Genomic DNA, 13,138 nt, shown 5'->3' on the forward strand with positions numbered 1-13,138 from the left:
TATGACACAAGATACAATGTACTAATGAGGACACAGTCATGGAGACAAAAAACCTACAGAGAGGATGCACATACCGTTAGAATGTACTGTGAGCACTTTGTGAATAGGTTTCAAGGAAAACCTAAAAAGAGGGGAGGAATGGAGCTGATAAGACAACCATCCAAATTAGGTGAAGGTGAATCATATGAAGACTGATCATACCAATGCTGCAGGGAGGTAACTATCGCTGTCCCACTGTGGGAAAATATAGAACGCTTAGTGACTGGCAGCAAAGTAATGTCCACACTGTCTACTAGTGTGGACAAAAAGGCAATCTTACCGTGCAATGCTGTGGCGTGTGGATGCGGTATCCGCCGCGGATCCTATGGCGCTATGGTGTGGAGGAGGTGGCAGTGTTAAATAGCCCAGGTATATTGCTGCTTAGCCTATCAGACGCGCGCCACAGGAAGTGGGTGGGCGTGTGTATGACTAACGTCATCCGGCGCTCCAGGCGCTGAGAGGAGGCGTGGATGGGGGCGTGTCGGTATAAGGCCCCGGAAGTGTGTCACAGCCTGTCAGGCTAGAGCGCTATGTAGTGAGGAGGCATAGGTTACCGTGGTTACAGACGCAGCGTTAATAACAGGAGTGTCAAAAGTGGTTGTTCAGTGATAGGTGGTGAAGACTCAACAAGAGTTCACAGTTGTGGGTTCTGTAATTGAAATAGAACATCGTTAGTCCAAATACAATAAAATGACATCATGAAGATAATAATGAAAGTAGAAATGGAGAGGGAATAATAGCAAAATGTATACAGTAACAATAGTACTGATATAACATAGTGAAAACTAATGGTAGGAATACAGAACATTATGATTGGAGGAAAGCCTGTATATCATAATCTTTATTTAACCCCATAGGTGCCAGGGTATCAAGTTCATGAATCCAGAAGGCCTCCCTTCTTTTTAAGATGTTGATCCGATTACCTCCTCTACGTGGCAAGTGGATTTGCTCTATAACTTGAAATTTGAGTTGGGCAATAGAGTGACCAGCTGTAATGAAATGGAAAGGGATCGGAAGAAGCATATTCTTGCACCTGATGGTAGACTTGTGTTTTGATATGCGATCCCTAACATGCTGTGTTGTCTCACCCACATATAAAAGGCCGCAAGGACATTTAATCAGATATATAACGAACGAGCTGTCACAAGTGTAGTATTCACGGATATTATATTTCTTGCCTGTGTGGGGGTGATGAAAAATATTGCCTTTCTGTACGTTATTGCATTGCACACATTGTAAGCAAGGGAAGGTACCGAATTTGGGATTAGAGAGAAAGCGTTGATGTTTAGGGGGGCTAGGAGAGCCGATGTCGGCTTTAATTAGAATGTCACGCACATTGCGTGGTCTCCTAAAACAAGGTAGGAAAGGTTCCCTAAAAGCCTCTATCTGTGGGTGGGCTGTTGTTAAAAGATGCCAGTGACGCCTAATACTAGAATGTAAACGGTAGGCGAAAGGGTGGTAGTCATGAACAAAGGCAATGCGATTCATAGCCTTTGGTTTACGGGGGGAAGGAGCATCTAAATTATTCAAAGTGTCTGTGGGGTAACCCCTCTCAAGAAATTTAGTACGCATTTCTGCCATGTGTATTTTCTGAGTCTCTGTCTCTGACACTATTCTTTGCACCCTTTTAAACTGTGACTTAGGAATTGCATCTTTCATTTTAGTAGGGTGGAAACTCGTATAGTGAAGGAGACTATTCCGGTCAGTTGGTTTTCTGTAGAGGTCAGTAGTTAAATGACCTGTCTCATCTTTGATGACGAGTGTGTCCAAGAAGGTTTTACAGGTCATTGAGATTGAAGGTGCACTTTTCCAACATCACTGATACACATTATACATCCGGCCCTTCTCATCCCCTTTTGATATCTTCAGATAACTTGGGCCTCAGGAATAAAAGCACCTTCAGACCACCCATAGGTTCATATGCATTGGAGACTTTTATTTCTTTTATAGATAGCACTTTCCAGAATTTACGAGACGATATCCATAAAAGACGTTTACACTTTCCACCCAATCTCACTGCACTAGATCAACAAGCTCTAAAAAGCTTACAGGATGACAAGGATCTAATCATTAAACCGGCAGATAAAGGGGGAGCTATTGTTATTCTAGACAAGAGTATGTACCTGGGCGAAGTATATCACCAATTAAACGATACATCAATTTATGAACCACTCAACAGGGATCCCACCAATGAAATTAAGTGTCTCATCCAGACCACCTTGATTAAATATAAATTATGTGGAGTCCTGGACAGCAAAACGTGCGAGTACCTAACCAAACAATTCCCCATCATGCCGGTCTTCTATATACTACCTAAGATACACAAAAAACCTTGCTAATCCACCCGGTAGACCAATCGTGGCATCCACGGAATCCATCTTTTCTCCTATTTCCAAGTATTTGGAAAAAATCCTAACACCCCTCATCAAATTAACACCATCATTCCTACTGGATACAGGAGCCTTCCTGGACGTAATCCGTACCCTAGATCATATTCCTATAGATGCTATTTTAGTCACACTGGATGTGAAAGATCTTTATACGTCCATTCCCCATACTGAGGGCATTCAATCTGTACGGAGGCTATTGGAAATGTCCAACTTTCACCCTGAATAAATTGATTTATGTTGTGAACTACTGTCCATCATTCTAACCAAAAACTTTTTTCTCTTTGAGGACACACACTACCTGCAGACTAGCGGGACCGCGATGGGCTCTAATGCTGCACCCCCTTATGCAAATTGTTATGTGGCTCACTTTGAGGACTGTATTATCTATCGTGATGACCTCTTCCGCACTCACGCTATAGTGTGGAAGAGATACATCGACGATATTTTTTGCATCTGGGGAGGATCATTGGAAACATTACATTCCTTTTTCTCCATGCTACAGACATCCTGGCCAGGTTTAAGCTTCACTATGACACATCACCTTAAACAGATTAACTTCTTGGACACACTCGTCATCAAAGATGAGACAGGTCATTTAACTACTGACCTCTACAGAAAACCAACTGACCGGAATAGTCTCCTTCACTATACGAGTTTCCACCCTACTAAAATGAAAGATGCAATTCCTAAGTCACAGTTTAAAAGGGTGCAAAGAATAGTGTCAGAGACAGAGACTCAGAAAATACGCATGGCAGAAATGCGTACTAAATTTCTTGAGAGGGGTTACCCCACAGACACTTTGAATAATTTAGATGCTCCTTCCCCCCGTAAACCAAAGGCTATGAATCGCATTGCCTTTGTTCATGACTACCACCCTTTCGCCTACCGTTTACATTCTAGTATTAGGCGTCACTGGCATCTTTTAACAACAGCCCACCCACAGATAGAGGCTTTTAGGGAACCTTTCCTACCTTGTTTTAGGAGACCACGCAATGTGCGTGACATTCTAATTAAAGCCGACATCGGCTCTCCTAGCCCCCCTAAACATCAACGCTTTCTCTCTAATCCCAAATTCGGTACCTTCCCTTGCTTACAATGTGTGCAATGCAATAACGTACAGAAAGGCAATATTTTTCATCACCCCCACACAGGCAAGAAATATAATATCCGTGAATACTACACTTGTGACAGCTCGTTCGTTATATATCTGATTAAATGTCCTTGCGGCCTTTTATATGTGGGTGAGACAACACAGCATGTTAGGGATCGCATATCAAAACACAAGTCTACCATCAGGTGCAAGAATATGCTTCTTCCGATCCCTTTCCATTTCATTACAGCTGGTCACTCTATTGCCCAACTCAAATTTCAAGTTATAGAGCAAATCCACTTGCCACGTAGAGGAGGTAATCGGATCAACATCTTAAAAAGAAGGGAGGCCTTCTGGATTCATGAACTTGATACCCTGGCACCTAAGGGGTTAAATAAAGATTATGATATACAGGCTTTCCTCCAATCATAATGTTCTGTATTCCTACCATTAGTTTTCACTATGTTATATCAGTACTATTGTTACTGTATACATTTTGCTATTATTCCCTCTCCATTTCTACTTTCATTATTATCTTCATGATGTCATTTTATTGTATTTGGACTAACGATGTTCTATTTCAATTACAGAACCCACAACTGTGAACTCTTGTTGAATCTTCACCACCTATCACTGAACAACCACTTTTGACACTCCTGTTATTAACGCTGCGTCTGTAACCACGGTAACCTATGCCTCCTCACTACATAGCGCTCTAGCCTGACAGGCTGTGACACACTTCCGGGGCCTTATACCGACACACCCCCATCCACGCCTCCTCTCAGCGCCTGGAGCGCCGGATGACGTTAGTCATACACACGCCCACCCACTTCCTGTGGCGCGCGTCTGATAGGCTAAGCAGCAATATACCTGGGCTATTTAACACTGCCACCTCCTCCACACCATAGCGCCATAGGATCCGCGGCGGATACCTCATCCACACGCCACAGCATTGCACGGTAAGATTGCCTTTTTGTCCACACTAGTAGACAGTGTGGACATTACTTTGCTGCCAGTCACTAAGCGTTCTATATTTTCCCACAGTGGGACGGCGATAGTTACCTCCCTGCAGCATTGGTATGATCAGTCTTCATATGACTCACCTTCACCTAATTTGGATGGTTGTCTTATCAGCTCCATTCCTCCCCTCTTTTTAGGTTTTCCTTGAAACCTATTCACAAAGTGCTCACAGTACATTCTAACGGTATGTGCATCCTCTCTGTAGGTTTTTTGTCTCCATGACTGTGTCCTCATTAGTACATTGTATCTTGTGCCATAATGTGACCGATGTCTCAGCATATTATGTAATTTTTCTGTAAAAAAAACCCATGTCTTTCCATTGTAAATACTTTCTTTCATTTTGTTATTTTTGTTTAATTTTTCAGTACATTGATGAAGGTCATAGACCGAAACGTTTATGTATGTACTGCCATCTATTAAAATCACCATTTTTGCAACATTATTCGTTTGGGTGTGTGCCAAGTTTATATGCATTGACAGCTCAACAGGTGACAGTCCAGAATGCCAGTCCAAAAATATTTTTTTTTTTTTAAGTGTTCAGAAAAAGGAAAACAGAAAAATCATTCAAAACTGACACCATACAGCCTGTTCCCATATCTCTCACCCGTTTGTTGTTGCGTTCAACCCATTCAGCCATTCAGTGACTTTCTCCGGGGACTGAAAAAAATGAACCCCATCAATCATCATGTCTTTAACATTCCTGGCTTTCCTCAGAATACTGTCTCTATCCCAATAATTCAAAATCTTTGCCAGAATAGTGCGAGGAGCTGTGCCAGGAGGCAGGGGTCTTAGTGGCACTCTGTAGGCTCTTTCAACCACAAACACTTTGGAGAGTGTATCAGAGCCAATTTTTGTAGTAACCATTTCTCTATGAATTCAGTGGGATTTTTGCCTTCAGCTTTTTATGGGACTCTTACTATCCGAATATTGTTCCGCCGCGAGTGGTTCTCCACATCACCATTTTTGGCAATAACCTCAGCCAATTGTTTGGCACACTGTTTATGCGCCTTTTGCAATTTATCTATTTGATCTTCTGCAGTACCAACTCTTTCCTCCACCTCTCCAGTCCTGGAATCTGCTTTTTGCATAGCAGCCCTCATATTCAACATCTCAGCCTGAATGTCATGAACCTGCTGATTCGGAGTGATAAGGATCTCTACAAAAATTCACTACAGCAAACACATCCTTTATAGTGGGCTTAGTGATATTAGAGGCAGCCATATTTCCTGAACTACCAGCTCCTCCACTCACATGTGGGTTTCCAGTCACACTTCCTTCTCCTATCATGGGCTCTTCACTGCCCTGCTCCTGATCTTCCTCATCCTCTTCAACCCCTGCCTCCAACTCCCCCTGCTCATCCACAAACGGCTCCTCCACCTCCACTCGCGCAAACCTTTCAAGGCGGGCAGCCGCCACCATCCTCTTGACACATGCCGCATTCTCCTTTACTGCGTCCTCCAGCACCTCAGCATCATCTTGGATCCTGCTGCCCTTAGCGTTGCCTGCATCTTGCTGCCGTCTGCGGGTCATATTAGTGTGTGGCGCCCCTGAGGGTTCGGTCGCCACAGAGGTACTGCACCTCCTCCTGAGGTGTGGTACCCCACTATCCAGGTAAGGTGAAGACACCTGACCACACTCCAACACTCACATCCCACACGCACACCAGTAGTGTAGCAGAGCAACCTTGGTGGCTCCCTGCTTGGAACACGAAGAGTACTGGAAGGTGGGTGGAGCTTAGACTGCACAAGAGAGCGGGAGAATATTAGGAAAAGGTCAGTTGGTGAGAGAAGATCCCCTGAGAGGGATGGAGCGAAGGAAGTGCTGCAGCAGACTCCTGTGACCTGGAGCTGCTGGCACAGGAAAGAGCTATAGAAAGCCTGATTCTTCAGAGGGGAGAAAGATTAGTGCGGAACGTAAGGAGAAGAGAACTAAGGACTAGGGTCAGAGCAGAGCCCTTCCTCAAGTTTGAAGCGCATGGCCGGATTCCGGTCTCCGAGATTGTATGGATACTGATGTTCCTGCAGCAGAAACCGGAGGAACAGAAGTCACCACCACTGTATTCCTATCTAACACTTGGGGGCACAACAGCAATGTGGGTGAGCCGGGACATGATAGCAAGGAGTCCCCAAAGCAGGCTACAACTGTCTGCTGTACAAGTAGAGTTCTAAGTAACATCAAGAAGGAGGAACTTGAGTTTAATACGCAACTACAAGTACGTCAGATTAGGCGCTAGTGTGGAGACGTTCAGAGAAGGCACATGTTGGAGGAGTGCTGGAAAGGTGTACTTTACCTTGCCTGGGAGTTAGCTGAGTCCCTGACCTGGAGGACACGGCACCGAAGCAGGCATCTGTGTGCACCAGACTGTGAGTAAAGCCTTGGAACTACATGCCCTTGTGTCCTCCACTTATTCCTGCGCCTTGCACCCGGCTCTGCTACATCTATTCCTTCACACTATCTCCCCATTTACCAACCTCATCTACACTGCCCTGGGACTACAGCTCCACCTGTGGGGAGCTTCAACATCATTGCTGCACCACACTATCTGTTCCAGAGAAGCAACCCTGCAGCGCTGGTCAAACTGACCAGAAACCACAAGTGGCGTCACGAATCATCTCAACAACTTTATCCCCATCAATCTACCCCTTTTACATTGACCGCCTGAGGCCACGGACCGGGTCACTGCCGCTGTGACATCTCCCATTGAAATCAATGGGCCCGGCACCGAGTACCCCACGGCCTCTGGGGGCGAGTCAAGTGTCCCACGCAGCTCCGGATACACCCTTGAGGTCCAGGGGTACTCCTCAAACTGGCTCCGGTGATCAATAGGTCCAGTAGCGCAGCGGTCTCAGCCTACAAGCCAATTTGCAGGCGGGAGAGCTCTGAGCTGCGACTGCTCACATCACTGGTTAGGCCACGCCCCCCTTGTAAAGGATATGTGTGATAGAACATGGCACAGAGAGGGAGGACAATTGTCATGGTGTGACAGTCTGAAGTAAAGGAGAGGGGCTTAAAACTGTTCCTGAAACTAGGACCCTAACTATCCCTGTGCCAGGGGTATTCTTGATGATGGAGAGGACTGATGGGACATTAATGTAAGGGAAACATGACATAAAGACAAAGAGGGATAACTGAAACCCACTATCATACAAAACACTCCCCAAAAATAGTGACAAAGATAGGAAGAGGGAGGAACAAACAAACTAAATAGGAATAAGGACGAGGAGCTAAGCACTCACAGACTACTGCACTCAGAACACTCCCAACTACTCAGATCAACACTTTCCCGGAAGAAGATTCTTTCACCAGCAAGGAAGAAACACCCAGAGCCAGTATATGTAGTGAGAGGAGATTATGTCCACAGTTGCAGCTGGGAGCAACAACCTGTATGGTCCCAGCCAGCATGGAAAGAGTCCTTAACCCTTTCAGCACTGATGGAAAGAAAATCAATTTAAAAAAAAAGTCTCTAAAGAGGACCTGCGATTCATTACCCGTTGTGACCTTCTTCCCAGGGGTACGTGACACCCGTGTGACAACAATATTTTAACAGCTCAAATATCAAGTTGAATGAGTTGTACTCGCCATTATATTCTCCATCAGCTCACCTTTCAGGTTTTTCCTTCTTGGCAACTTCCACATCAGTTGGACCAATGAATTCTCTCCATGTCGGGATCACATCTTCTTCCCCTGATTTAGCAATAATGAGCACATGACTTGGACCACTGGACATAAACTGCACCAGCTCCTGGAACTTCTCCTGTCCAAACAAATATCCATGAAATATAAGAATGTTACAAATACAATCATTTTAGTGATATTAAAGTGCTTTAATGAGATTCGTTCATGTATTCTAGAAAATGCAGACGGGTATATGTCATTTAAATATTTTAGGAAAAAAATGTTTGATTTTTATCTCTAATTTCTCAAAGCAGCCCTACATGTATCACAGAAATTTAGTAAAGCAGTGGAGCTGTGCATTGGCCTATATATTGATATTCAAAAAGCTTAGTTAGCAAGTCAGGGGATATAGTATTTCCCTTTTCTATGAACATTTCCTTAATACCTTGACAATCTTTAATAAAAAATAGTAAAAAGTAAAAAGAAATCTAGTGATAAGGCTACAAAATCCAAAGTACATGAGGTTTAGGGGTATAAAACAGAACAATGGGGAACAATAGTGAAACTCAGAATGGTGCCTTCTCCATGGCTATCTTCATCAGTGCGTTCACAGAAAGAAAAGCATATGATTATTTATTATGTTCACTTATACAGTGACATCATATTCTGCAGCGCTTTACAGATATTGTCATCACTGTCCCCATTGGGGCTCACAATCCAAATTATCAATATCTATTTGGAGTGTGGGAGGAAATCGGAGAACCCAGAGGAAACCCACGCAAACACGGGGAGAACATACAAACTCTTTGCAGATCTTGTTCTTGGTGGGACTTGAAACCAGGACCCCAATTCTGGAAGGCTGCAGTGCTAACCACAGCCACCGTGCCACCGTTTGATGACTGCAGTCTCCACGATTGTATGGATACTAATGGTCCTGCAACAGACACCAGAGGAGTAGGAGGCTGTAAATGCCCTACCCCCATCTAAGACTCGGAGGCACAACAGCACAGAGTGAGCCAAGAGAGGAATAGCGGCTACAGCTGTCTGCCATACGAGGAGTGCTAGTAGAAGAGAATTAGGAGGAACTTCAGTGTAACTCAGTACTAGGAGTACTTCACTCAAATAAGCGCTAAGAAGGAGACTGCACAGCCCATCTGCTGAGAGAGAATCCCTGAGCTGCTTCCAGGCTAGCCTGCTCCGATACCATCTGTAATCAGGACCTTGGACTGCATTTATCAAGTAAAGGTACAGAAATTGCACCCTGCTGTGTCTTTGTCTGCTTCCTACCCTTCCGGCACTGCTACATCCCCGTGCCAACCACATCTACACTGCCCTGGGACTACAGCTTCACCTGTGGGGAGCTTTTACATCTTTGCTGCACCATACTATCAGTCCCAGTGGATCTGCATGCAGCGTCGGCTTACTTGCCGAACACCACAGGTGGCGTCACGAACTATTCCACTAGCTACTTTCCACCATTCAACTTCCCCTATTAATTGGGCGCCCAAGGCCATGGACCGGGTCACCGCTGCTGTAACACATCCCGCCGACACCAGCCCGGTACCGAGTACCCCAAGGCCCTGGGAGGGCGACCCATTTGCAGCAAGAATTTGTTGAAAATTCATTGACTCCATTCTTCTCTCTACCCATGAAATGCTCCCCGTGCCATTGGCTGCAACACAACCACAAAGCATGATTGATTCACCCCCATGCTTAATGGTTGGCGAATTTCTTTTCCTGAAATTCTGTGCCCTTTTTTCTCCACACATACCTTTGATCATTGTTGTCAAAGAGTTCTATTTTAACCCCATCGGTCCACAGGAATTTATTCCAAAATGCATCAGGCTCGTTTAGATGTTCTTTTGTATATTTCTGATGCAGAATTTTATGGTGAGGATGCAGGAGAGGTTTTCTTCTGATGACTCTTCCATGAAGGCCAGGTCTGTGCAGGTGTCTCTGAACAGCAGAACAATGTACCATGACTCCAGAGTCTGCTAAGTCTTTCTGAAGGTCTTTTGTAGTCAACCGGGGATTCTGATTTGCCTCTTTATCAATCCTACTAGCAGCGCTCACTGAAATTTTGCTTTGTCTTCCAGACCTTATCTTGCCTTCCACTGTTCCTGGTAACTGTCATTTCTTAATTACATTTCAAATTGAGGAAAGGGCAACATGAAAATGCTTTGTTATCTTCTTATAGCCTTATCCTGCTTTGTGGGCCTGCAACATTTTCATTTTCAGAGTGCTAGGCAGTTGCTGTTTTTTGGCAAAAAGTTAGAGAAGGCTAGGTTTTTATAAAGCTGGGAAATATGCATAACCTGGCATTTCCTAATGATGATAGTGAAATAGCCATAACCTTAACAGGCAAATTAAGGTTTTAAACCTTGGTCATCTGGTTATCTGATCACACAAATCTCCAAGGAAGCCTAAACTTTTGTATCAGCCCATTTTCCTTTTTGCAATTTTTAAAATGTAAAAAATGACAATACATATACACTGCTCAAAAAAATAAAGGGAACACTTAAATAACAGAATATAACTCCAAGCACATCAAACTTCTGTGAAATCAAACTGTCCACTTAGGAAGCAACACTGATTGACAATCAATTCCACATGCTGTTGTGCAAATGGAATAGACAACAGATGGAAATTATTGGCAATTATCAAGACACACTCAATAAAGGAGTGGTTCTGCAGGTGGTGACCACAGATCACATCTCAGTAACAATGTTTTCTGGCTGATGTTTTAGTCACTTTGAATGTTGGTTGCGCTTTCACACTCGTGGTAGCATGAGACGGACTCTACAACCCACACAAGTGGCTCAGGTAGTGCAGCTCATCCAGGATGGCACATCAATGCGAGCTGTGGCAAGAAGGTTTGCTGTGTCTGCCAGCATAGTGTCCAGAGGCTGGAGGCGCTACCAGGAGATTGGCCAGTACACCAGATGTGGAGGGGGCCGTAGGAGGGCAACAACCCAGCAGCAGGACCGCTACCTCCACCTTTGTGCAAGGAGAAACAGGAGCACTGCCAGAGCCCTGCAAAATTACCACCAGCAGGCCACAAATGTGCATGTGTCTGCACAAATGGTTAGAAACCGACTCCATGAGGATGGTGTGAGGGCCCGACGTCCACAGATATTGGTTGTGCTCACAGCCCAACACTGTGCAGGACACTTGGCATTTGCCACAGAGCACCAGGATTGGCAAATTCGCCACTGGTGCCCTGTGCTCTTCAAAGATGAAAGCACATGTGACAGACACGTCTGGAGACGCCGTGGAGAGCGATCTGCTGCCTGCAATATCCTTCAGCATAACCGGGTTGGCACTGGGTCAGTAATAGTGTGGGGTGGCATTTCTTTGGAGGGCCGCACAGCCCTCCATGTGCTCGCCAGAGGTAGCTTGACTGTCATTAGGTACCGAGATGAGATCCTCAGACCCCTTGTGAGACCATATGCTGGTGCGGTTGGCCCTGGGTTCCACCTAATGTAGGACAATGCCAGACCTCATGTGGATGGAGTGTGTCAGCAGTTCCTGCAAGATGAAGGCATTGAAGCTATGGACTGTCCCACCTGTTCCCCAGACCTAAATCCGAGTGAACACATCTGGGACATCATGTCTTGCTTCATCCACCAACGTCACGTTGCACCACAGACTGTCCAGGAGTTGGCGGATGCTTTAGTCCAGGTCTGGGAGGAAATCCCTCAGGAGACCATACGTCGCCTCATCAGGAGCATGCCCAGGTGTTGTACAGTAGGGAGGTCATACAGGCACGTGGAGGCCACACACAATACTGAGCCTCATTTTGACTTGTTTTAAGGACATTACATTTCCAGCGCCGTCATCAGGGCATTACTGCCCTGACTGGCGTATGGGGCCCGGTGGGCAGAGGGGGCCCACATCTGGCCCGGTCTCCTCTGCTCACTGGGCCGCAACTGGCAGGTAAGCCGGGCCCTTAGCGTGGTGCTGCGGGCGGCAGCTAAACGCTATTGACATGCGGGCCCGCAGGCCCGCACGTCAATAGTTAACAGCTGCCAGCCAGTCGGAGGCTGGCAGCTGACGTCAGCTGCAGCGCGCACATCGCCGGCGTCTGATGTCACTGTCAGTCGCCAGCTAGTGCGCGCTGCAGCGTGGAGAGACGGAGCTTTGTCCGCCGCTGGAGCGTGGCCAGGTAAGGAGAACTTGTTTTTTTTTTTTTGTTTGTTTGGGTTTTTTTTGACAGCGGCGATCCGGGGGGCCGGGGGCAGAGTGCTGGACATGGGACAGAATGCTGGACTGGGGCAGAATACTGGAGACTGGGGCAGAATGCTGGAGACTGGGGCAGAATGCTGGACATGGGGCAAAATGCTGGACAGAATGCTGGACATGGGGGCAGAATGCTGGACATGGGGGCAGAATGCTGGACATGGGGACAAAATACTGGACATGGGGCAGAATGCTGGACATGGGGGCAGAATACTGGACATGGGGGCAGAATGCTGGACATGGGGGCAGAATGCTGGACATGGGGCAGAATGCTGGAGACTGAGGCAGAATTCTGGACATGGGGCAGAATGCTGGAAACTGGGGCAGAATGCTGGAGACTGGGGCAGAATGCTGGACATGGGGCAGAATGCTGGAGACTGGGGCAGAATGCTGGGGACTGGGGAAGAATTCTGGACATGGGGCAGAATGCTGGACATGGGGCAGAATGCTGGAGACTGGGGCAGAATGCTGGAGACTGGGGCAGAATGCTGGATGCTGGGGTCAGAATGCTGGATGCTAGGGGCAGAATACTGGACGTGGGGGCAGAATGTTGGACGTGGGGGCAGAATGCGAGACACGGGGCATGATTGGAGAAACTGGGAAGAATGGAGATATGGGGCATGATTGGAGACAGATGGGGCAGGGTTGGAGACAGATCGCACAGGAGCACAGGATCATGGGGCAGGATGGATACGATGGAGATCATATGGGGAAGAATGGATACTCATGAGGGTGGGATGGGAGA

The 13,138-nt window shown here is 46.3% G+C and overlaps 1 protein-coding gene across 6 annotated transcripts in view; it reads right to left on the reverse strand.

Moving 5' to 3' along the window:
• Positions 1 to 13,138, reverse strand: part of LOC141054264 (thioredoxin domain-containing protein 6-like) — a 198,963-nt gene that overhangs the window by 63,765 nt on the left and 122,060 nt on the right. For all 6 annotated transcript variants that reach the window (XM_073551531.1, XM_073551535.1, XM_073551532.1 and 3 more), the window contains one exon: positions 8,142 to 8,293. In XM_073551531.1, coding sequence (XP_073407632.1) covers positions 8,142 to 8,293 — 152 coding nt within the window. The remainder of the gene's footprint in view (positions 1 to 8,141; positions 8,294 to 13,138) is intronic.

The sequence above is a fragment of the Dendrobates tinctorius genome, unplaced genomic scaffold, assembly GCF_039654945.1.
Source record: "Dendrobates tinctorius isolate UK_male_01 unplaced genomic scaffold, ASM3965494v1 ptg000177l, whole genome shotgun sequence".
Taxonomy (NCBI): domain Eukaryota; kingdom Metazoa; phylum Chordata; class Amphibia; order Anura; family Dendrobatidae; genus Dendrobates; species Dendrobates tinctorius.